This window comes from Oncorhynchus mykiss, chromosome 5 (assembly GCF_057628025.1).
Source record: "Oncorhynchus mykiss isolate SJ-2025 chromosome 5, ASM5762802v1, whole genome shotgun sequence".
Taxonomy (NCBI): Eukaryota; Metazoa; Chordata; class Actinopteri; order Salmoniformes; family Salmonidae; genus Oncorhynchus; species Oncorhynchus mykiss.
The window spans coordinates 30,565,001-30,592,500 of NC_143026.1; the positions used below are offsets into that span (position 1 = coordinate 30,565,001).

Here is a 27,500-nt window from a genome sequence, read left to right on the forward strand (position 1 = left end):
GTTCATTAGCATGTTTGTTCATTAGCCGGTTTGTTAATTAGCCTGTTTGTTCATTAGCCTGGTTGTTCTTTAGCCTGTTTGTTCATTGGCCTGTTTGTTCATTAGCCTGGTTGTTCTTTAGCCTGGTTGTTCATTAGCCAGGTTCTTCTTTAGCCTGGTTGTTCATTAACCTGGTTGTTCTTTAGCCTGGTTGTTCATTAGCATGGTTGTTCTTTAGCCTGTTTGTTCATTAGCCTGGTTGTTCTTTAGCCTGGTTGTTCATTAGCATGTTTGTTCTTTAGCCTGGTAGTTCATTAGCCTGGTTGTTCTTTAGCCTGTTTGTTCATTAGCCTGTTTGTTCTTTAGCCTGGTTGTTCATTAGCCAGGTTGTTCTTTAGGCTGGTTGTTCATTGGCTTGGTTGTTATTAAGCCTGTTTGTTCATTAGCCTGTTTGTTCTTTAGCCTGCTTGTTCATTAGCCTGCTTGTTCATTGGCCTGTTTGTTCTTTAGCCTGGTTGCTCATTAGTCAGGTTGTTCTTTAGCCTGGTTGTTCGTTAGCCAGGTTGTTATTTAGGCTGCTTGTTCTTTAGCATGGTTGTTCTTTAGCCTGGTTGTTCATTAGCCTGGTTGTTCATTAGCCAGGTTGTTATTTAGGCTGCTTGTTCTTTAGCCTGGTTGTTCTTAAGCATGGATGTTCATTAGCTTGGTTGTTCATTAGCCAGGTTGTTATTTAGGCTGCTTGTTCTTTAGCCTGTTTGTTCTTTAGCCTGGTTGTTCATTAGCCAGGTTGTTATTTAGGCTGCTTGTTCTTTAGACTGTTTGTTCTTTAGCCTGGTTGTTCATTAGCCAAGTTGTTATTTAGGCTGCTTGTTCTTTGCCTGGTTGTTCATTAGCCTGGTTGTTCATTAGCCTGGTTGTTATTTAGGCTGCTTGTTCTTTAGCCTGTTTGTTCATTAGCCAGGTTGTTCATTAGCCTGTTTGTTCATTAGCCTGTTTGTTCATTAGCCTGGTTGTTCTTTAGCCAGGTTGTTATTTAGGCTGCTTGTTCATTAGCCTGGTTGTTCATTAGCCTGTTTGTTATTTAGTACTCTGTGTTTTAACTGTCTAGTGTTCCCACTCTATTTCTGTTCTGCTCTGTTTCTTCTGAGTGATTTCTCTTGTGTCTTTTTCTTCACCTCTCCTGCTACAACTATTCTACTTTAGCAGGATGAGATTATGGTGAGTAGTGTGTGTGTGCGTGTGTGTTAGCATGTGTGAGTGTGTGTTAGTGTGCGTGCTTGTTTTTATGTGTTTGTGTGTGTTAGAATGTGTTGGTTTCCTTGTGTGTGTGTGTGTGTGTTTGTTAGAATGTGTGTGTGGAGAGAGCCTCCCATAACTGTAGATGGGTAGGTAGCTAGGGAGCTCTCTGGGCATTTGCTTCTTTCCTCAGCTGCCTCCCTCCTCCAGGCAGTGCTCCCATCCAACACAACAGAAACATGCTCAGCTAGCACTGCTCATCTCCTATTAGAAACCAGCATGAGTAAAAAAAATAGCATGAACCATTATTTTACAATACACCCCCAGACATAGACAGAACACAGAGGGGTTAAGACCAGATAGGCCTCCAGGTTCCTTAATGCACAACATATTTTTATGTGCAGACTTTTCTCTCTCCCATAGAAACGGCACCATTTGGAGACGTTACATTTCACAGCCGTGGCCTCACAATCAAGCCTCATTTTCCTTGGCTGAGTGATTGCTCGTCGCCCCCCCAGCCTTAGCTTGACACCAGATAAAGAAGGCAGCCATGTGTTCTCCAATGACAACAGCTCGCAGAGAGATGGAGGCTTTAGCTTTAGAGGGGGGTGCTGCCTGCTGCCTTCTCTATTTAAGACCAGTTCTCCAAAGCCCACATCTCTCTCACACTCGTTATCTACTCTACTCTACTCTACTCTACTCTACTCTACTCTACTCTACTCTACTCTACTCTACTCTACTCTACTCTACTCTACCCTACCCTACCCTACCCTACTCTACTCTACTCTACTCTACCCTACTCTACTCTACTCTACTCTACTCTACTCTGCCCTACCCTACTCTACTCTACTCTACTCTACTCTACTCTACTCTACTCTACCCTACCCTACCCTACCCTACCCTACCCTACTCTACTCTACCCTACCCTACTCTACTCTACCCTACCCTACCCTACTCTACTCTACTCTACTCTACTCTACTCTACTCTACTCTACTCTACTCTACTCTACTCTACTCTACTCTACTCTACTCTACTCTACTCTACCCTACCCTACCCTAACTGGTCTTTGCCAGCAGCATACCACCCTGCATACCACTGCTGGCTTGCTTCTGAAGCTAAGCAGGGTTGGTCCTGTTTAGTCCCTGGATGGGAGACCAGATGCTGCTGGAAGTGGTGTTGGAGGGCCAGTAGGAGGCACTCTTTCCTCTGGTCTAAGAAATATCCCAATATCCCACTGCCCTGTGTAGGGTGCCGTCTTTCAGATGGGATGTTAAACGGGTGTCCTGACTCTCTGAGGTCATTAAAGATCCCATGGCACTTATCGTAAGAGTAGGGGTGTTAACCCTGGTGTCCTGGCTAAATTCCCAATCTGGCCCTCAAACCATCACGGTCACCTAATAATCCCCAGTTTACAATTGGCTCATTCATCCTCCTCCTCTCCCCTGTAACTATTCCCCAGGTCGTTGCTGTAAATGAGAATGTGTTCTCAGTCAACTTACCTGGTAAAATAACAAATAAAGGGCATAGGTTTTCCTGTTTAGCCGGCTGCATTTAGTTCTGCTCTCCTCCAGCTGCTTTGACCAACAGCCTCTCCTGGTATCTTTTATTGACCTACCTTTCTACCCACCTAGGGCATTCAAACCACCCAATATGATGCAATATAAAGACTAACAATGCCTTGGTGGAAGGGTCAACTAAGCAGTTGGTTGCGCTGTCCAACAGAAAAGTTTGAAAAAACAGATAAGGTGGAAGTTTTGACATGACACACCATGACTAGGCATCTGTCAGTTAATAACCAGCTGATAATCCCCCCCTCCCCACCACCACCACCACACCACACAACGACGCATTCCGTGGGCAACCTCGACACAAAGATGCATCAGCATATGTGCTGCATGAGTTTTGGTTTGAAAGCGGCCCTACAGCCCCATATGGCTCTTTGTCCCCCTTTGTCCCTGCCTGCCTTGCCCTCGCTGTACCCCACTCTAGCCAGCCAGTGTGCCAATGTGCAAATATGCCAGTGTGCTGCCTGCCCCTGTGCATTACGAATGGCCTATGCTCTGTGCTCCGTACGTGGCATAGCTGTGTAATGTTCTCTCCACATCCCCATTCAGCCGGAGAGAGGAGCAGTTAATGATCGGTTTAAGGTAAATACAGAGGCACAATATGCATTACATGTTTATGTTATGGGAGAGACACTGATAGAATCACCAATGATAGTTGTGTTTGATGCTAATAGAAAGGCCCATTGAGCCGGTCCCATTTGTCCCGTGTTGTGTCCCCTGCAGTGACTCACATTGTCCACTAGGGGCAGTAGTGAGAGGATACCACACATGCCATACATACACAGGACTTACTAACACAATGTCATGATGGAGGAAGTGCAGTTGTGAGGGGATTCAGAAGGCTAGCTTTGTGTTTGCCTGCCTTTCTGAATCTGTTTTTCTTTCCTCTCTCTCCCTCCCTCCCTCCCTCTATCCTTCTCTCTCTCAGGTGATCAGGAAGGGCTGGCTGACCATCAACAACATTGGCATCATGAAGGGAGGAGCAAAGGAGTACTGGTTCGTCCTGACCGCTGAGTCCCTGTCCTGGTACAAGGACGATGAGGTGAGGCTATGGTTGTACCTACACACTGGGTTTAAAAGCAAAGATTTCATACTAGAGAGATTTTATGCAGGTACCTCATTTGCTTATTTACCAATTCTGTCACAATAAGAAGGACCTCACATACACAGGTTTCTCATAAAATGACTTAATAAATACATTTTCATTGGCTGTATTGTGTTGGATGAAATGACAATTGAAGACAACTAAAATGCTGGTCTTTACTGCTCTCATTGAGCTGTTGGCGCCTGCACTTGACACGTCACCCGACAGCGATGTGTCTCATTTTAACGCCAACTCTTTCATGTGTGACTATGGGTTGTTGTTTCCAAAACCAGTGATGGAATTACTTCTGTTGGATACTTTACGTATGTTTTACTTCGAGACGTGCTGCCAAGGAGATTCAACAATTATTTTCCATTGTTTCTTAACAACAGTGAATTGTGCTTGTTAATAGAACCTGACAAGGTTTGAACCAGGTCAGATTGGTCAAAGACAATCCCAGAATCCGTTGTAGCTTTATTAAGAGTTAGCCACAGCCACTCCGCTGACTGACTGACATCATTGTGTGTGTGTGTGTGTGTGTGTGTGTTTATATGATAATTAGGGTACCTCTTTATTTGGATAGTCCATCTGTAGACGCTCTACAAACCATATGTCACATTTCAACTAACTATCTACGAACCATGACCTTAAACCTTATCCTAACCCTAACCCTAACCTTAACCTTAACCCGAAACCTAACCTTAACCCTTATTCTAAACCTAACCCTAACAGTAACCTTGCAAGCATTTTCTTGTCAGCAGGTAGTTTTGTTTGATAGTATGACCATCTGTAAAGCATCTACAGATGGAAAATCTGGACTATCCAATTAAAGGGTGACCATCATTTTTTCTATATATCAGAGAGTCTGTTCTTTAACACACTAAAGGTAATGAGATGGGCCAAGGGACGTTTGTGTGTGTGTGTGTGGGGGGGGAGGGGGAGGGCTAGAGGAAGTAGAGAGGGTGGGGGTATTGTAGGGCTAGGTGTAGTAGGAGAGGAGTCTGTTCAAAGTGAGACAGGGCCCCCCAGCATGTCAGACACTAAAGCTGGCACCCACATGTGCATACCAGAGCCCTGCCCTGAGTGTGTTCCCAATTACACACACATGTACACACACAACACACTGTTAGGGCTGGCCTGCATGTTCCCCTTCAAGACTTAGGCCAGGGCTGCTTCTCATAAACATATTCTATTTCAAAGGGCGCTAGAGAGGATGGGGGAAAGGGGGAAGAGAAAGGGGAGGGAATTGGCTGCAAAGTAGAAGAGGGAGGGAAGGAGTGTCTCTGGTTAGCTGGTTAGGGCCACAGTAACAAGGACCATGTGGGACGGAGAGAGAGAGAAAGAGCGAGGGATGCTGTGGTCTTCCTTTCATCTCTTGCTGAACAAAAGTCCCATCCCCAGAGCCCTGCTGCAAATAACCAAACCACATAGAGGGCAGGAACCCCTCTCTCTGCCTTTACCCTCCGTCCGTCCCCCTGTCCCGTCGGCATTGCCCCACGTGTATTTATTTGAAAATGGCAGTCTCTCAGAACACGGGGACTCAAAACTAATATAGCACCGCTACTCCAGCTCAGAGGAGGGACTAATGTGGTTTAATGAGCAGGGAACAGAAACATTTCCATGCTCAGAGGAGGGACTAATGTGGTTTAATGAGCAGGGAACAGAAACATTTCCATGCTCAGAGGAGGGACTAATGTGGTTTAATGAGCAGGGAACAGAAACATTTCCATGCTCAGAGGAGGGACTAATGTGGTTTAATGAGCAGGGAACAGAAACATTTCCATGCTCAGAGGAGGGACTAATGTGGTTTAATGAGCAGGGAACAGAAACATTTCCATGCTCAGAGGAGGGACTAATGTGGTTTAATGAGCAGGGAACAGAAACATTTCCATGCTCAGAGGAGGGACTAATGTGGTTTAATGAGCAGGGAACAGAAACATTTCCATGCTCAGAGGAGGGACTAATGTGGTTTAATGAGCAGGGAACAGAAACATTTCCATGCTCAGAGGAGGGACTAATGTGGTTTAATGAGCAGGGAACAGAAACATTTCCATGCTCAGAGGAGGGACTAATGTGGTTTAATGAGCAGGGAACAGAAACATTTCCATGCTCAGAGGAGGGACTAATGTGGTTTAATGAGCAGGGAACAGAAACATTTCCATGCTCAGAGGAGGGACTAATGTGGTTTAATGAGCAGGGAACAGAAACATTTCCATGCTCAGAGGAGGGACTAATGTGGTTTAATGAGCAGGGAACAGAAACATTTCCATGCTCAGAGGAGGGACTAATGTGGTTTAATGAGCAGGGAACAGAAACATTTCCATGCTCAGAAGAGGGACTAATGTGGTTTAATGAGCAGGGAACAGAAACATTTCCATGCTCAGAGGAGGGACTAATGTGGTTTAATGAGCAGGGAACAGAAACATTTCCATGCTCAGAGGAGGGACTAATGTGGTTTAATGAGCAGGGAACAGAAACATTTCCATGCTCAGAGGAGGGACTAATGTGGTTTAATGAGCAGGGAACAGAAACATTTCCATGCCTTTGTCCAAGCAAAGTGGACATGCTTTAATTTGTATACACTCAGTCACACACTAAAGCGTACTCTGGGGCGACACACACTCCGGGCCCACACTGGCTAACATACACACACACTCAAACCTAGCATATGTAATGTACACTATTTAGTTGAATAGCCTTTGTCCATTCATTCATACACATGACCATCCCCACTGACACACGTACAGAGCTTTACAAAAATGTTCCCGTTTCAAATTTTACTAGCTAGCTTCTCATCATTGTGAACCCCTACCTTGTTCTGGCAGCACAGGACACAATGCCTACTGCTGAAGCAGGACCATAGCCTTGACCATATCCTCCCATCATTTTATAAGATACCACAGTGCGCGCACACACACACACGTACACACACACACGTACACACACGTACACACACGTACACACACACGCACACACACACACACACACACACACACACACACACACACACACACACACACACACACACACACACACACACACACACATACATACATACATACACACACCACACCTCCACATCCAGACACTAATAATAACCTTCAACTACCCCCAGTTTTGGCACAGGGTAGGGTCTAGGGGGTTAGGGGATCTGGTTTGTATTACCAGACATGCCAGGGCTTTGAATCAAGCAGCCCTGGAGCCCAGAACTCCCCAAAGCCTCTCAAACCAGAGAAGAAGTGAATGAAGAGAAACCCTCAAAAGCATGAGTAAACACCAAGCCCATGAATCTCACTGGCCCCCACTGTCTGTACAGCAATTATATACACTACCGTTCAAAAGTTTTTGGGTCACTTAGAAGGCCAGTATCCCGGAGTGGCCTCTTCACTGTTGACGTTGAGACTGATGTTTTGCGAGTACTATTTAATTAAACTGCCAATTGACAAGTGAGGCGTCTGTTTCCCAAACTAGACACTCTAATGTACTTGTCCTCTTGCTCAGTTGTGCACCAGGGCCTCCCACTCCTCTTTCTATTCTGGTTAGAGACAGTTTGCGCTGTTCTGTGAAGGGAGTAGTACACAGCATTGTACCAGATCTTCAGTTTCTTGACAATTTCTCACATGGAATAGCCTTAATTTCTCAGAACAAGAATAGACTGACAAGTTTCAGAAGAAAGTGCTTTGTTTCTGTTCATTTTGAGCCTGTAATCCAACCCACAAATGCTGATGCTCCAGATACTCAACTAGTCTAAAGAAGGCCAGTTTTATTTCTTCTTTAATTAATCAGGACAAGTTTTCAGCTGTGCTAACATAATTGTAAAAGGGTTTTCTAATGATCAATTAGCCTTTTAAAATGATAAACTTGGATTAGCTAACACAACGTGCCATTGGAACACAGGAGTGATGGTTGCTGATAATGGACCTCTGTACACCTATGTAGATATAAAAAATCTGCCGTTTCCAGCTACAATAGTCATTTACAACATTAACATTAACAATGTATAAACTGTATTTCTGATCAATCACACACGCACGCACGCACACACGCACGCACGCACGCACGCACACACATGCATGCACACACGCATGCACACACACACACACACGCACGCACACACGCATGTACGAACGCACGCACGCACACACACACACACACACACACACACACACACACACACACACACACACACACACACACACACACACACACAACATAATGTGAGCTTTCAAGGATGCTATAATCGTCATCGAGCTGCTGTGAGACCCTCCACACTGGATGTCACTGCAGACCCCTGTGTGTGTGTGTGTGTGTGTGTGTAGGGGGGGTCTCCTTGGTCTCCTTGCAGCTCGGTCCTATTGTAAAGCTACCGTAAAAGACTATCAACTGGAGATCTGAGCTGTAAATAACCTGGGGGGAAATAGGAGGCGCTCGCTCTCAAGAGCACTCACCAAAACGTGTGTTCCTCGGCACATCTGTCTGCTTATGGCTATGTGCCGTTTGTGAGTGTGTATGTGTGGTGTGTGTATGTTTGCCTGTGTGTGTGCGTGTGTGTGTTTGCAGACGTGTATATGGTGTGTGTATGTGTGCATATTTCCATGAATGTGTGTGTGCGTATTTGTGGTTTGCATGTGTTTGTGCATCCATGAATTTGTGTGTATGTTCATGAATGTGTGTGTGTGTGTGTGTCTCAGGCACTGCATCTCATAAAAAGCAGTTGCGCTCTACAGCAGACTGTTAAGTGGAAACATGTTGCTGTGTGGTTTTCATTCCTCTGGTTGAATCTGAGAGTCGGGATATCGTGTGAATGAGTCAACTCTCTCTGTACATATGTGTGTGTGTGTGAGAGAGAGAGTGAAAGACAGAACTATTCCCCCTTCTCTTTTAGGTCAGTCTAGCCAAAAACAAAATGGTCACATGACATCATACAGTATGTAATGTTGCCAGTTAGAGTGTATATACTATTTACAAGAGACATAAGCCTATCGTAGGAAAAGCAAACAAAAGCATAGACATCCTTTTGATATTTTCCTTCTTCATGTCAGTGACTTTAGATGTTGTCTTTTTGCCTGTCTTCTGCGCATTGGTCGGCTCGAGGTTAGAACCACCACTTCTTTATGTAGCTCAGGCAGTGACTTAATTGTAAGCTTCGGTTTAGTGTAGAGCAACAGGAATGCTTTGGGTTAACACTCTATGGTCATTCCTATTCCTGTGTCTTGGTCATCCTCCTGTGGTTGGAATATGTTGGTTCTTCATACAAATATAACCACTCCAGCAGAAGAAGCCATCTTGAATATATCTATGTTCATTACCAATACCAGTGATTCCCATTCAACCATAGACAATATATCTATAAAATGGACAGTCTTATTCAATGTTAAAATCTGTTGTTTTAATTCTTGCTCATGACAATATTTACAGAAGCTGACTTGGTTAGGAGTAGAGAAGTATCTCCATGGAAGACTTCTTAACCCAGTAAAGACACCAAGTAAGCCCAGAATGTTCTTCAAAAAACTTTATTTCAACTTCTCAGGACATACAGTTAGTCATCAACTCAAATGCATCACCAATAGCTAAAACCGTAATGAAACATTATAACGTCCATATGAATCTTTGACTGTTTTACGAGTAAAAAGCTACATGATCACTCTTATATCGGGTGCATTTCTTTATATATTTAAAAAAACAACATTTGCCCATCAATGGAGGAACTCAACACAACAGAACACATGGAACAGTATTAAGACAGGCATTTAGTTGGGCATGGCCTGCTTCTGTGGTTGAGCCTGTGGGTCTGATATTTACGACTGTGCCAGGCTTTCCCAGAGTGGTGCCATGGTCTTTCTGGCTGCTGTTGCCCACTGGTTAGCTGTCTCTCAGTGTCCTGATTCTCGCGCTTCCCCACCCAGCCTAACCAATGTGCAGACTACTGTACAACCACTAGTTCCTGAACAGGTAGTCTGAACACTGGGCAGGCGGGGCGGGCTGCCGGTCCACAAGGGGGGGGGGGGGGGGGGGTAAAGGAGCTAAATATATATAAACACTCACAAATACTGCACTGAACACACACACACTGCACAGTACACATTGAACACATGTACATATACTCACATATATCTGCACTGTACCCAAAATAGTTATTTGACCGAATCTGTGGGCTCAGGAGAGAAGAGGGATTTCTGCCCACTGCCCAGTGGAGAAAGGAGGAGGGGTCTTGCCTGGAGGAGAGAGAGAGAGAAATAGAATAAAATGCTGAGGTTATGGAGTGATGGGTTGTGATTGGCAGCCTGAGCATTCATGCCTGTGTTCTGCAGAGAGAGAGAGAGAGAGAGAGAGTGAGGTAGGGAGAGAGAGATAAGTAGGAATAGAGATACAGAGAGTGAGAGAGAGGCAGAGAAACAAAGGCAGAGGGAGCGAGCGAGGGAGAGAGAGAGGCAGAGAGAAAGAGGAAGAGAGAGAGGGGCAGAGATAAAGAGGCAGAGAGAGAGGGGCAGAGAGAGCAAGAGAGAGAGAGACATTCCAAGCCATGAGTCACAGAGGAGAGGATTTTTAATTGTGCGGTGTGTCGATAGTCTCACAAATTATATATATATTTTTTTTACACACACACACACACACACACACACACACACACACACACACACACACACACACACACACACACACACACACACACACACACACACACAGACAGTGTCTTAGCTGACCAGATTGGAGGTTGTATGCCCTCATTAATCTAAAGTGTTGAGGTAAAATTGACATTTACAATCCGTCTTTTCCACTACACATTAGAAATGAATCAGTTAGAAATGAACCGAACGAAGAACTCTGGTCTTAGACTAAAGTTGGTTTGGTGATGACACTGCTCCTTTACCGTAGTACTACCATTTGTAGTACTACTGTCAGGAAACAGTCACCAGGCGGTCAAAACCACTAACAGACTTACCGGTAGAAACACACAGTCAGCATAGATAGTGGTTCATACCCAACTTTTCATAACCATGTCCTCCCACAAACACATCAGTCTAGAGCCCATCATTCTTTCACAGTCACTAATCACAGAGAAGACACAGAGGATAGAAGAGATACCTAGTCCGTTTTGAGGGTTCTAGATGGGTTGGTCTATAGACTCTCGCTCTCCAGCTCCTCTTTTCCTCCTTTCTCTGTCTTTCACCTTGTGGCATCTCTTGGGAGAGAAGTCTCCTTTGCCAGTTGATGATCTTTGTTATCTCAACCAAGTTGAATCTTACCACTTTTTCACCTTCCAACTCCCTGTCTCCCTCTCCCTCTCCTTCTCTCCTCTGACAGGAGAGAAAATGTTGCATTCAGGTAGCCTCCTGTTGTTTGGCCATGGCAGTCCATTGGAACAGAGATGCTGGAGGTTGTAACAGCGCTGTCCAGAGGCTCTTTCCTCAGTGCGAGAGAATTCCCGCTGAGGGGTAGAGCGAGGACTAGCAGCAGGCTTGACGTGGCAGACGAATGGTCACCAAAGTATCCCTGGCGAGAGGGAAGGAGAGAGAGAGGGAGATGGAGGCAAAAGAGAGAGACAGAGAGAGAGAGAGAGAGAAAAGAGAGGAAAGAGGAGGAGCTCTTATTTTCCATTTTTCTGTTCTCCCTCCTCTGTCTGGGTCTGTGTTTTTTTCAGCTTGGGTTTTTGGGGAGGTAGCAGGAAGTGGAAGGTCAGGGGTCAACAGGAAGTGAGGCGCATTAATTTGCAACTTGTGTTGTGTAATTGTAGCGGGGAACAGGGGCTGGAGGGGAGGGGGATAGGGAAGGGTTGTCTAGCTGGTGAGCTTTTTGGGGAAGCATATATGTGGGAGCACTGGGTGTCTATGTGCGTGTGTGTGTATGTAGTATGTGTGCCTGCGTGTATTTTTTGGCGTGCGTGTGTGTGGGGGGGGGGGGGGGGGGGGGGTCTGGATGACTGCAGAGGCTCTGTGGCTTTGTAGCCAGGGCAGGAATGTCGGTGTTTCTTGGCGAGAAGGAAGGCTTGTAATAACTCCAGATGTGGTCTCTCTCTCTCTCTCTCTCTGTCTCTCTCTCTTTCCCTGCTCTGTTTTTGCTTCTAAAGCTGATTACCTCTCCCTGTCCAGCTTGAATAAAAGGTTCTTTATACTGGTCTACACCCCCCACCCGTCCCTCACCCCCCCACCCCCAACACCCCATCAGAGAGAGGTGGACTGGTGAATTGGAAAGTGCGGGGGTGCTAGGGGTTCATTGCTGGTAAATCAGAACCATAGGGTGTGTGTGCAGAGGGAATAGGGTCTACTGGTTAGAGACATGGCAGTAGTGGAATAGTCCAGTGTATATGACAAAACAGAGGAACATACTCCAAGAAAAGTATTTGGCACCTCAATCATTCCTTCTCAAACTCTCCCTCTTTCATTATCTCTCTCCTTTTCTGTCTGGTGGTAGGTCTCATGTTTGGTGATGCTGTGTGTGTGTGTGTGTGTGTGTGTGTGTGTGTGTGTGTGCGTGCCTGCGTGCGTGCGTGCGTGTGTGTGTGTGCGTGCCGGTGTGCGCGTGTGTGTGCGCACTGGAAAATCCTAACCAGAACGGGTGTGGGTGTGTGTATATATATGAGGGTTTCTTGGCTCAGCACTGGGTGGTGGCTGTGCTTGTGTGTTTTCTTTAGCTATGGTTTCTGAGCTCCAACCTGAGGGAGAAATCAAAGACAGCCCCCTCTGGGAGCCAGATCAGCACTACTGAGAGGGGAGAAGGTACGGATGGAGGGAAAAAGAGAAGGAGAAAGAGGTAGCGGTAGAGAGGAAACAGAGGTAAAGAATGAGCAAGTTAGAGAGATGGTGAGTGGGAAAGAAAGGGATTTTCAAGTTAGGTTTGGGATTGGGAGGAATGAATAGTAGAGGGTGGAAGGGATGGAGGGTGACTTTGGCTGCACCAACATTGTTTCCACAGTTTGGACATCCAAGATGCCTCAACTTCAACTCACAACCCTTGTCTATGACGCCAGGCCAGACACACTGAGAACCCATTCTCAGTCCAACTCGTCCAGCCTAGTCATAAAATACCCCTGACTTTTTATGTTTATCTTGGTCTGGATCTGGATGGACATTGTTTGTGTGTGTGTGTGTCTATGTTAGTGTGTGTGTTTGTGCATATACAGTATGTGTGCCTGCATATGTGGAAGCCTTTGAGCACTATGGAGAAGCTTTATCTGAACTGCGGTGTAACATCTAGACCAATACAACCAGACTGGAATCATATTCTATGCTTTCACTCCAGATGGATTAGTAAGAAACGCTCAAAATTAACCTCATGATTGTAAACTTCTAGAAGAGATGAGATAATATGTCAAGTAACAATTAGTTGTTTTTTGCTGTCGTATGCCAAACTATTTAGGCTCCTTTCCCCTTCTCCATTTCTTTTGCCATGGGGAGGTACAGTATGTGAACCCTTTGGAAATACCTGGATTTCTGCATAAATTGGTCATCAAATTTGATCTGATCTTCATCTAAGTCACAACAATAGACCACCACAGTGTGCTTAAACTAATAACACACAAAGAGAGCTTTCTCCAAAAGCTAATTGGAGTCAGGAGTCAGCTAACCTGGAGTCCAGTCAATGAGATGAGATTAGAGATTTTGGTTAGAGCTGCCTTGCCCTATAAAAAACACTCACAAAATGTGAGTTTGCTATTCACAAAAAGCATTGCCTGATGTGAACCATGCCTCGAACAAAAGAGATCTCACAAGACCTAGAATTGTTGACTTGCTTAAAGCTGGAGTGGTTACAAAAGTATCTCTAAAAGCCTTGATGTTCATCAGTCAACAGTAAGACAAATTGTCTAAAAATGGAGAAAGTTCAGCACTGTTGCTACTCTCCCTAGGAGTGGCTGTCCTGCAAAGATGACTGCAAGAGCACAGCGCAGAATGCTCAATGAGGTTAAGAAGAATCCTAGAGTGTCAGCTAAAGACTTACAGAAATCTCTGGAACATCTCTGTTGACGAGTCTACGATACATATAACATTAAACAAGAATGGTGTTCATGGGAGGACACCATGAAAGAAGCCACTGCTGTCCAAAAAAAACCATTGCTGCACGTCTGAAGTTTGCAAAAATGCACCTGGATGTTCCACAGCGCTACCCAGTCGGAGTCCTGACCTCTGTGGACAGATGAAACTACAGTTGAGTTGTTTGGAAGGAAGACACAACACTATGTGTGGAGAAAAAAGGCACAGCACACCAACATCAAAACCTCATCCCAACTGTAAAGTATGGTGGAGGGAGCATCATGGTTTGGAGTTGCTTTGCTGCCTCAGGACCTGAACAGTTTGCTATCATCGGCGGATAAATGAATTCCCAAGTTTATCGGTCCGCCAATTGAAGCTCAACCGACGTTGGGTGATGAAGCAGGACAACGACCCAAAACACAGAAGTAAATCAACAACAGAATGGCTTCAACAGAAGAAAATACGCCTTCTGGAGTGGCCCAGTCAGAGTCCTGACCTCAACCCGATTGAGATGCTGTGGCATGATCACAAGAGAGCGGTTCACACCAGACATCCAAGAATATTGCTGTAAAGAGGAATGGTCCAAAATTCCTCCTGACCGTTGTGCAGGTCTGATCCGAAACTACAGAAAACGTTTGGTTGAGGTTATTGCTGCCAAAGGAGGGTCAACCAGTTATTAAATCCAAGCGTTCACATACTTTTTCCACCTTGCACTGTGAATGTTTACACGGTGTGTTCAATAAAGACAAGAAAACATATAATTGTTTGTGTGTTATTAGTTTAAGCAGACTGTGTTTGTCTATTGTTGTGACTTAGATGAAGATCAGATCAAATTGAATCACCAATTTATGCAGAAATCCAGGTATTTCCAAAGGGTTCACATACTTTTTCTTGCCACTGTATATAGTGATCTACACATTTTCTCACTCCTATTCCCTATTCCCACCAGAACTGACCACCTTGTTATGCCTCCACACACACATTGCATCATCCTTGGAGGGAGTGTGTGTGTGAAAGACACAGTTAAACAAATTGTTGTTGTCAGACATACTCCAGTTTGTCCTGATGTACAGTTTGCTTACAGTTCAGGTTTATAGTGGAGCTTTTAGAGAGTAATATGACAGCTATGTAAATAAACCCCCCTATCTGACAAGGAGAATGACAATGCACTGAGTAAGCAACCAGCTCTCACAGTCTCACTTCAGAATTAGACGTTCATCCATGTTTTTCAAACGTCAACATTTCAAAGTTGTTCCAAACGTCACGTGTTTTAAACGTCACATGTTTAAGGTTAAGAACAGGCATTAACTCTGAATGGTTAAGGTTAGGCATTAACTCTGAATGGTTAAGGTAAGGGTTACGGTTTGGTATAGGCTTAAAACAAAAATATCAGAAGCAACTTTCTATCGCTTTAGGCCCATCCGCCATCCCCGTCCACAATGCCCTAGCAAAACAGAAACCTACTTGAAGGTAACAGCTCTCACAGCCAGAAATCTTGCTTGTTTGTAGGTGACCAAGTACTTATTTTCCACCATAATTTGCAAATAATTAATTAAAAATCCTACAATGTGATTTTCTGGATTTTTTTTCTAATTTTGTCTGTCATAGTTGAAGTGTACCTATGAAAATTACAGGCCTCTCTCATCTTTTTAAGTGGGAGAACTTGCACAATTGGTGGCTGACTAAATACTTTTTTGCCCCACTGTATGTACATGAAGGTGACTAGGCATCAGGATAGATAATAATAAGGTCTTTGAGGTAGATATGTACATGAAGATAGTGTAAAGTGACTAGGCATCAGGATAGATAATAATAAGGTCTCTGAGGTAGATATGTAGTACATGAAGGCAGGGTAAAGTGACTAGGCATCAGGATAGATAATAATAAGGTATTTGAGGTAGATATGTACATGAAGACAGGGTAAAGTGACTAGGCATCAGGATAGATAATAATAAGAGTAAAATAAAGAACAGCGTAGCAGCAGCAAATGATGATGTAAAAGTGTGTGTTTGTGTTGTGTGTGTTTGTGTGTTAGTGTTGTGTGTGCATGTTTGGATTGTGTCAGTATGCGTGTGTGTATGTGTGTGTGTGTGTGTGTGTGTGTGTGTGTGTGTGTATGCATGAGTATATACAGTGCCTTGCGAAAGTATTCGGCCCCCTTGAACTTTGCGACCGTTTGCCACATTTCAGGCTTCAAACATAAAGATATAAAACTGTATTTTTTTGTGAAGAATCAACAACAAGTGGGACACAATCATGAAGTGGAACGACATTTATTGGATATTTCAAACTTTTTTAACAAATCAAAAACTGAAAAATTGGGCGTGCAAAATTATTCAGCCCCCTTAAGTTAATACTTTGTAGCGCCACCTTTTGCTGCGATTACAGCTGTAAGTCGCTTGGGGTATGTCTCTATCAGTTTTGCACATCGAGAAACTGACATTTTTTCCCATTCCTCCTTGCAAAACAGCTCGAGCTCAGTGAGGTTGGATGGAGAGCATTTGTGAACAGCAGTTTTCAGTTCTTTCCACAGATTCTCGATTGGATTCAGGTCTGGACTTTGACTTGGCCATTCTAACACCTGGATATGTTTATTTTTGAACCATTCCATTGTAGATTTTGCTTTATGTTTTGGATCATTGTCTTGTTGGAAGACAAATCTCCGTCCCAGTCTCAGGTCTTTTGCAGACTCCATCAGGTTTTCTTCCAGAATGGTCCTGTATTTGGCTCCATCCATCTTCCCATCAATTTTAACCATCTTCCCTGTCCCTGCTGAAGAAAAGCAGGCCCAAACCATGATGCTGCCACCACCATGTTTGACAGTGGGGATGGTGTGTTCAGGGTGATGAGCTGTGTTGCTGTGTTGCTTTTACGCCAAAGTTCAATTTTGGTTTCATCTGACCAGAGCACCTTCTTCCACATGTTTGGTGTGTCTCCCAGGTGGCTTGTGGCAAACTTTAAACGACACTTTTTATGGATATCTTTAAGAAATGTCTTTCTTCTTGCCACTCTTCCATAAAGGCCAGATTTGTGCAATATACGACTGATTGTTGTCCTATGGACAGAGTCTCCAGCCTCAGCTGTAGATCTCTGCAGTTCATCCAGAGTGATCATGGGCCTCTTGGCTGCATCTCTGATCAGTCTTCTCCTTGTATGAGCTGAAAGTTTAGAGGGATGGCCAGGTCTTGGTAGATTTGCAGTGGTCTGATACTCCTTCCATTTCAATATTATCGCTTGCACAGTGCTCCTTGGGATGTTTAAAGCTTGGAAAATCTTTTTGTATCCAAATCCGGCTTTAAACTTCTTCACAACAGTATCTCGGACCTGCCTGGTGTGTTCCTTGTTCTTCATGATGCTCTCTGCGCTTTTAACGGACCTCTGAGACTATCACAGTGCAGGTGCATTTATACGGAGACTTGATTACACACAGGTGGATTGTATTTATCATCATTAGTCATTTAGGTCAACATTGGATCATTCAGAGATCCTCACTGAACTTCTGGAGAGAGTTTGCTGCACTGAAAGTAAAGGGGCTGAATAATTTTGCAGGCCCAATTTTTCAGCTTTTGATTTGTTAAAAAAGTTTGAAATATCCAATAAATGTCGTTCCACTTCATGATTGTGTCCCACTTGTTGTTGATTCTTCACAAAAAATACAGTTTTATATCTTTATGTTTGAAGCCTGAAATGTGGCAAAAGGTCGCAAAGTTCAAGGGGGCCGAATACTTTCGCAAGGCACTGTATGTGTATATAGTGTGTATATACTGAATATAGTCTTGTGAGTGTGCATGGAGTCAGTGCAGATAGTCTGTGTAACCATTTAATTAACTATTTAGCAGTCTTATGGCTATTTGGCAGTCTTATGGGTTGGGGGTAGAAGCTGTCTCAAAGCCTGTTGGTCAGAGAGCTGAAGCTCCGGTATCATTTGCCGGACGGTAACAGAGTGAACAGTCTATGGCTTGGTTGGCTGAAGAGAGAGAAACCGGTGGTGCAAAGAGGGAGGACCCCTGCCTGGTAGAGGACACAGCGAGAGGGAGGAGGGAGGACCCCTGCCTGGTAGAGGAGACAGCGATAGGGAGGAGAGAGGACCCCTGCCTGGTAGAGGACACAGCGAGAGGGAGGAGGGAGGACCCCTGCCTGGTAGAGGACACAGAGAGAGGGAGGACCCCTGCCTGGTAGAGGAGACAGCGATAGGGAGGAGAGAGGACCCCTGCCTGGTAGACGAGACAGAGAGAGGGAGGGAGGAGGGAGGACTCCTGCCTGGTAGAGGACACAGAGAGAGGGAGGAGGGAGGACCCCTGCCTGGTAGAGGAGACAGCGATAGGGAGGAGAGAGGACCCCTGCCTGGTAGAGGTGACAGAGAGAGGGAGGGAGGAGGGAGGACCCCTGCCTGGTAGAGGAGACAGAGAGAGGGAGGACCCCTGCCTGGTAGAGGAGACAGCGATAGGGAGGAGAGAGGACCCCTGCCTGGTAGACGAGACAGAGAGAGGGAGGGAGGAGGGAGGACTCCTGCCTGGTAGAGGACACAGAGAGAGGGAGGAGGGAGGACCCCTGCCTGGTAGAGGAGACAGCGATAGGGAGGAGAGAGGACCCCTGCCTGGTAGAGGTGACAGAGAGAGGGAGGGAGGAGGGAGGACCCCTGCCTGGTAGAGGAGACAGAGAGAGGGAGGAGAGAGGACCCCTGCCTGGTAGAGGAGACAGAGAGAGGGAGGAGAGAGAGAACGATGGAGTCAGGCATGTGGATAATTCTCTCTCCAGTCCCGTGCTGATGAGATAAACAAGTGGTGTCTGTTTTTCTTTCAAAAAATTGTCTTATTTCCTGTTCCCTCCATACTCCCCCACTCACCCCTACAGAGTTGCATATCTCTCAAAACCATACGTTCATAGAAGCACATACTGTTTATGCCTTCCTCCTCCCATTCCCCCTGTACTTCACAAGAGCTACAATAAGGGAAAAAGTTCAGGGCTAGCCTGGCACAATAGGCAACATTGTTATACAAAACAGCTACATTGGTTTTATGTGTGTATTTGTGTGTATGTTTGTATACGGCCGCTAACATATTTGGGTCCTTCATACTCACAATTAGTCATTGTTGATCCAAATCATTTTTCAAGTGTGTGTATTTGTGCTTCTGTGTTTTTGTATGTTTACGTTTATGTGTGTGTGTGTGTGTGTGTGTGTGTGTGTGTGTGTGTGTGTGTGTGACTGCAGACTGGTCTCTTTGAACTTGCTGAAGTGTAGAGATTTATGGATGACACATACAGTACCAGTCAAAAGTTTGGACACACCTGACTCATTGCAGGTTTTTTCTTTATTTCTACTATTTTCTACATTATAGAATAATAGTGAAGACATCAAAACTATGAAATAACATGTGGAATCATGTAGCAAGCAAAAAAGTGTTAAACAAATCAAAGGCTTAATCAAAATATATTTAAATGTGAGATTCTTCAAAGTAGCCACCCTTTTCCTGGAATGCATTTCAATTAACAGGTGTGCCTTGTTCATTTGTGGAATTTCTTTCCTTCTTAATGCGTATGAGCCAGTCAGTTGTGTTGTGACAAGGTAGGGGGGTAAACAGAATATAGCTCAATTTGGGAAAAGACCAAGTCCATATTATGGCAAGAACAGTTCAAATAAGCAAAGAGAAACAACAGTCCATCATTACTTTAAGACATGAAGGTCAGTCAATTTGGAAAATGTCAAGAACTTTGAAGGTTTCTTCAAGCGCAGTCACAAAAACCATCAAGCACAAGGATGAATCTGGCTCTCATGAGGACTGCCACAGGAAAGGAAGACCCAGAGTTACCTCTGCTGCAGAGGATAAGTTCATTAGAGTTACTCGCCTCAGAAATTGCAGCCCAAATAAATGCTTCACAGAATTCAACAGACACATCCAAACACATCCAAACAACTGTTCAGAGGAGACTGCGTGAATCAGACCTTCATGGTCAAATTGCTGCAAAGAAACCACTACTAAAGGACACCAATAAGAAGAAGAGACTTGCTTCGGCCAAGAAACATGAGCAATGGACATTAGACCATTTAATCTGTCCTTTGGTCTGATGAGTCCAAATTTTTTAATTTTTGGTTCCAAACGCTGTGTCGTTGTGAGACGCAGAGTAGGTGAATGGATGATCTCCGCATGTGTGGTTCCCACTGTGAAGTATGGAGGAGGAGGTGTGATGGTGTGGGGGTGCATTGCTGGTGACACTGTCAGTGATTTATTTAGAATTCAAGGCATACTTAACCAGCATGGCTACCACAGCATTCTGCAGCGATACACCATCCCATCTGGTTTGCGCTTAGTGGAACTATAATTTGTTTTTCATTAGGACAATGACCCAACACACATCCAGGCTGTGTAAGGGCTATTTGACCAAGAAGGAGAGTGATGGAGTGCTGCATCAGATGACCTGGCCTCCACAATCACTCATCCTTAACTCAATTAAGATGGTTTTGGATGAGTTGGACTGCAGAGTGAAGGAAAAGCAGCGAACAAGTGCTCAGTATGTGGGAACTCCTTCAAGACTGTTGGAAAAGCATTCCAGTTGAAGCTGGTTGAGAGAATGCAATGCTGTCATCAAGGCAAAGTGTGGCTTCTTTGAAGAATCTCAAATGTTAAATATATTTTGATTTGTTTAACACTTTTTTGGTTACTTCATGAGTGCTATTTCATAATTTTGATGTCTTCACTATTATTCTACAATGTAGAAAATAGTCCAAATAAAGAAAAACCCTTGAATGAGTAGGTGTGCCCAAACTTTTGACTGGTACTGTACATGCACACACACTCGTTAACTTAACATTGCCCTCTCATTGATGACCCTCCTCAGCGGTGTGGGAATGTTCCCATGTGTTTATGTGGTCAGAAGGGGTTGTGTGTGTGTGTGTGTGTGTGTGTGTGTGTGTGTGTGTGTGTGTGTGTGTGTGTGTGTGTGTGTGTGTGTGTGTGTGTGTGTGTGTGTGTGTGTGTGTGTGTGTGTGTGTGTGTGTGTGTGTGTGTGTGTGTGTGTGTGTGTGTGTGTGTGTGTGTGTGTGTGTGTGTGTGTGAGAGAGAGCCTCCCATCCTCCTTTGACTGCTGGTGGTCAATGTTGATTGTAGGAGGTCACGGTTTGCCCCAGGGATGTTAGAATGACCTTTGACTGAGTTAAATATAACACAAATAATTAGACATTTAGCATTACCCTCTATAGCGGGAAATATCATTTACTTGTAGACCTGCATTTAAATGCTGCTGTGCTGGATGAACCTGTAGTAGTGAGCCTTCTTCTCTTGAAGATGTGTGTTCATTTCACACAGGAAACACTATGCAGAGCACAAAAGAGCCCTAGGTTTGCCAATGATTTGGCAAACGTTTTTCGATGACGTTTGAGTAACGTGCAGAATGAAGTCAGGCACCACACATTTTTAGATGTTGTCTCGAAATAGTCAAATTTTAGCAGAGCCAAATGCTACTGTTGTAAATAGTTTTTTTGTGTGTGCGTTTTAACAGTTAGGAAGAATTGTGCGTCACTATAAATGTCATAAAGTTGTATTTAGATTTCAAAGAGATTTAGTCATTGTGTTACGTCCGTCGTTAGGAGACCAAGGTGAAGCGTGGAAAGTGTACTTCTTTATTTATTTTTAGATGAACACCAACAAAAGATAAACAAACATAGCTTTCTGCAGGCTACACAGTAACTGAACAAAAACAAGATCCCACAAACTCAGGTGGAAAACAGGCTGCCTAAGTATGATTCCCAATCAGAGACAACGATAGACAGCTAGCTGCCTCTGGTTGGGAACCCTACCCGGCCAACAAAGAAATAGAAAACTAGAATTCCCACCCAAATCACACCCTGACCTAACCAAATAGAGAAATAAACAGGCTCTCTAAGGTCAGGGCGTGACACTATTCTCCCTCTGGCTACTTCCCCATAATATTAAGGGAAAATATACCTAACGGAAACACTCTAGAAGGTTGTCTAGATGTTTGGAACGTGTTTTTCTTGGTGAGAGTTATGGTAAGAGGAGGAACTATACTTATCTTTTTTTTCAGGGGTCAAATTATGAATTTAGAGGTCAGGGAGCCCTATTTGTAAGGGGTAAGGGTTTAGTCAGGGCTGAACATAAGGCTATAAGTAGAATGCAGTATCTGTCTAGGGTTAGGGTTAAGCCTATAAGTAGAATGCAGTATCAGTCTAGGGTTAGGGTTACAGCTATAAGTAGAATGCAGTATCAGTCTAGGGTTAGGGTTACAGCTATAAGTAGAATGCAGTATCAGTCTAGGGTTAGGGTTACAGCTATAAGTAGAATGCAGTATCAGTCTAGGGTTAGGGTTACAGCTATAAGTAGAATGCAGTATCAGTCTAGGGTTAGGGTTAGGGCTATAAGTAGAATGCAGTATCAGTCTAGGGTTAGGGTTAGGGTTATAAGTAGAATGCAGTATCAGTCTAGGGTTAGGGTTACAGCTATAAGTAGAATGCAGTATCAGTCTAGGGTTAGGGTTACAGCTATAAGTAGAATGCAGTATCAGTCTAGGGTTAGGGTTAGGGCTATAAGTAGAATGCAGTATCAGTCTAGGGTTAGGGTTAGGGCTATTAGTAGAATGCAGTATCAGTCTAGGGTTAGTGTTAGGGTTAGGGCTATAAGTAGAATGCAGTATCAGTCTAGGGTTAGGGTTAGGGCTATAAGTAGAATGCAGTATCAGTCTAGGGTTAGGGTTAGGGCTATAAGTAGAATGCAGTATCAGTCTAGGGTTAGGGTTAGGGCTATAAGTAGAATGCAGTATCAGTCTAGGGTTAGGGTTAGGGCTATAAGTTGAATGCAGTATCAGTCTAGGGTTAGGTTTAGGGCTAGTGTTATTGCTTTTATCCTACTTTCTGTCCTACTCCTCTTTGGACCCGTAAGGTGTAGAAGCCCGGCTCAGGGTAGTGTAGGCTCAATTGAACCACTGTCCCCTTCTCTCACCTTGTCCATCCCTCCCTTTTTCACTTTCTCATCTATCTCTTCTGTCTTCCTCCACTCTGAATCAAGAATATTGGAAGCAAGCCATTCTTTCCTCCCTTTTCTCGCTTTTCTCTTCCTCTCAATTCATTTTCAATTTAAGGGCTTTATTGCCATGGGAAACATATGTTTACATTGCCAAAGCAAGTGAAATAGGTAATAAACAATTACACATTTACAGTAAACATTACCCTTACAAAAGTTCCAAAATAATAAGACATGTTTTAATGATGTGTACATAGTTAAAGTACAAAAGGGAAAATAAATAAACATAAATTTAGGTTGTATTTACAATGGTGTTTGTTCTTCACTGGTTGCCCTTGTGGTAACAGGTCATACATCTTGCTGCTGTGATGGCACACTGTAGTATTTCACCCAATAGATATGGGAGTTTATCAAAATTCCTCCCTCCATCTTTAAGACTGTCACACTCTCTCCCTTCCTCAATCTTCATGTATATTGTGCTGTGTGAAGGACAGGGAGTCAGACAGGTCCCAAACCAAACCCAAGTCATCTCCATGGTCACAACTCTCATCACATGTTCACTCATCACACTGCAGAAAAAAGTATCATTTTAGGTTCAGACCAAGCAGCCTCTGAGATCATAGCAACTAGGCTGTTCAAGACAAAGCAATGTAGACGTTATTTTATTGAGAATGAAAGAAAGACATAAAGAAGGAGGAGGAATGGAGGAATGGAAGGAGGGAGGGGAAAGAACGAGCGTTTTGAAAATTGTCGTTGGCCCCCGCCCAAGGCCCAGTCTTTGTGGTAATGAGGGGTTAGAAGCAACGTTATTGCTCCCAGATGCTGCGCTGGTTTTCTCCAGCCTTTGATGCGAGCCCAAGTAACCAGCACTTTTCAATCTGCCTTCACACACACACACACACACACGCACGCACGCACGCACGCACGCACACACACACACACTGGTCCAACACACATACACACAATGGTCAACACACACACACACACTGGTCCAACACACATACAGCTGGTCCAGAACACACACACACACACACACACACACACACACACACACACACACACACACACACACACACACACACACACACACACACACACACACACACACACACACACACACACTGGTCCAACACACATACACACACTGGTCCAACACACACACACACTGGTCCAACACACACACACACACACCTACACACACACACACACACACACACACACACACTGGTCCAACACACATAAACACACTGGTCCAACACACATACATACACTGGTTCAACACACATACACACACTGGTCCAACACACATACAGCTGGTCCAACACACACACACTGGTCCAACACACACATACACACACTGGTCCAACACACACACACTGGTCCAACACACACACACACTGGTCCAACACACACAGACACTGGTCCAACACACACACACACACTGGTCCAACACACACAGACACTGGTCCAACACACATACACACACTGGTCCAACACACATACAGCTGGTCCAACACACACACACTGGTCCAACACACACATACACACACTGGTCCAACACACACACACTGGTCCAACACACACACACACACTGGTCCAACACACACAGACACTGGTCCAACACACATACACACACTGGTCCAACACACATACACACACTGGTCCAACACACATACACACACTGGTCCAACACACATACAGCTGGTCCAACACACACACACTGGTCCAACACACACATACACACACTGGTCCAACACACACACACTGGTCCAACACACACACACACACACTGGTCCAACACACACAGACACTGGTCCAACACACATATACACACTGGTCCAACACACACACACTGGTCCAACACACACACACTGGTCCAACACACACATACACACACTGGTCCAACACACACACACACTGGTCCAACACACACATACACACACTGGTCCAACACACACACTGGTCCAACACACATACACACACTGGTCCAACACACATACACACACTGGTCCAACACACATACACACACTGGTCCAACACATACAGCTGGTCCAACACACACACACACACACACACACACACACACACACACACACACACACACACACACACACACACACACACACACACACACTGGTTCAACACACATAAACACACTGGTCCAACACACACACACATACTGGTCCAACACACATACAGCTGGTCCAACACACACACACACACACACACACACACACTGGTCCAACACACACACACACACATACACTGGTCCAACACACATACACACACTGGTCCAACACACACATACACACACTGGTCCAACACACACACACACACGCACACTGGTCCAACACACACACACACTGGTCCAACACACACATACACACACTGGTCCAACACACACACACACACTGGTCCAACACACATACACACACTGGTCCAACACACATACACACACTGGTCCAACACACATACACACACTGGTCCAACACATACAGCTGGTCCAACACACACACACACACACACACACACACACACACACACACACACACACACACACACACACACACACACACACACACACACACACACACACTGGTCCAACACACATACACACACTGGTCCAACACACACACACACTGGTCCAACACACACACACACACACCTACACACACACACACACACACACACACACACTGGTCCAACACACATAAACACACTGGTCCAACACACATACACACACTGGTTCAACACACATACACACACTGGTCCAACACACATACAGCTGGTCCAACACACACACACTGGTCCAACACACACATACACACACTGGTCCAACACACACACACTGGTCCAACACACATACAGCTGGTCCAACACACACACACACACTGGTCCAACACACACAGACACTGGTCCAACACACATACACACACTGGTCCAACACACATACACACACTGGTCCAACACACATACAGCTGGTCCAACACACACACACTGGTCCAACACACACATACACACACTGGTCCAACACACACACACTGGTCCAACACACACACACACACTGGTCCAACACACACAGACACTGGTCCAACACACATACACACACTGGTCCAACACACATACAGCTGGTCCAACACACACACACTGGTCCAACACACACATACACACACTGGTCCAACACACACACACTGGTCCAACACACACACACACATACTGGTCCAACACACACAGACACTGGTCCAACACACATACACACACTGGTCCAACACACACACACTGGTCCAACACACACACACTGGTCCAACACACACATACACACACTGGTCCAACACACACACACACTGGTCCAACACACACATACACACACTGGTCCAACACACACACACACACTGGTCCAACACACATACACACACTGGTCCAACACACATACACACACTGGTCCAACACACATACACACACTGGTCCAACACATACAGCTGGTCCAACACACACACACACACACACACACACACACACACACACACACACACACACACACACACACACACACACACTGGTTCAACACACATAAACACACTGGTCCAACACACATACACATACTGGTCCAACACACATACAGCTGGTCCAACACACACACACACACACACACACACACACACACACACTGGTCCAACACACACACACACATACACTGGTCCAACACACATACACACACTGGTCCAACACACACATACACACACTGGTCCAACACACACACACACACACACACACACACACACACACACACACTAGTCCAACACATACATACACACACTGGTCCAACACACACACACACACACACACACACACACACACACACACACACACACACACACTGGTCCAACACACATAAACACACTGGTCCAACACACATACACATACTGGTCCAACACACATACAGCTGGTCCAACACACACACACACACACTGGTTCAACACACACATACACACACTGGTCCAACACACACATACACACACTGGTCCAACACACACACACACACACCTACACACACACACACACACACACACACACACTGGTCCAACACACATAAACACACTGGTCCAACACACATACACACACTGGTTCAACACACATACACACACTGGTCCAACACACATACAGCTGGTCCAACACACACACACCGGTCCAACACACACATACACACACTGGTCCAACACACACACACTGGTCCAACACACACACACACACTGGTCCAACACACACAGACACTGGTCCAACACACATACACACACTGGTCCAACACACATACAGCTGGTCCAACACACACACACACACTGGTCCAACACACACAGACACTGGTCCAACACACATACACACACTGGTCCAACACACATACACACACTGGTCCAACACACATACAGCTGGTCCAACACACACACACTGGTCCAACACACACATACACACACTGGTCCAACACACACACACTGGTCCAACACACACACACACACTGGTCCAACACACACAGACACTGGTCCAACACACATACACACACTGGTCCAACACACATACACACACTGGTCCAACACACATACACACACTGGTCCAACACACATACAGCTGGTCCAACACACACACACTGGTCCAACACACACATACACACACTGGTCCAACACACACACACTGGTCCAA

At 45.0% G+C, this 27,500-nt stretch overlaps 1 protein-coding gene and 1 long non-coding RNA gene across 34 annotated transcripts in view; both read left to right on the plus strand.

The window, feature by feature from the left end:
* The window catches only part of LOC149983240 (uncharacterized), a 392,257-nt gene that overhangs the window by 309,333 nt on the left and 55,424 nt on the right, over positions 1 to 27,500 (plus strand). The gene's annotated exons all lie outside the window — the stretch shown is intronic.
* Positions 1 to 27,500, plus strand: part of LOC110524742 (dynamin-1) — an 85,202-nt gene that overhangs the window by 34,855 nt on the left and 22,847 nt on the right. For 13 of the 33 annotated variants that reach the window (XM_090234433.1, XM_090234431.1, XM_090234429.1 and 10 more), the window contains exon 14: positions 3,710 to 3,823. In XM_090234433.1, coding sequence (XP_090090559.1) covers positions 3,710 to 3,823 — 114 coding nt within the window. Of the gene's footprint in view, positions 1 to 1,182; positions 1,198 to 3,330; positions 3,364 to 3,709; positions 3,824 to 27,500 lie in introns of all 33 variants that reach the window. The other 20 variants (XM_090234419.1, XM_090234420.1, XM_090234418.1 and 17 more) reach the window with 4 other exon arrangements.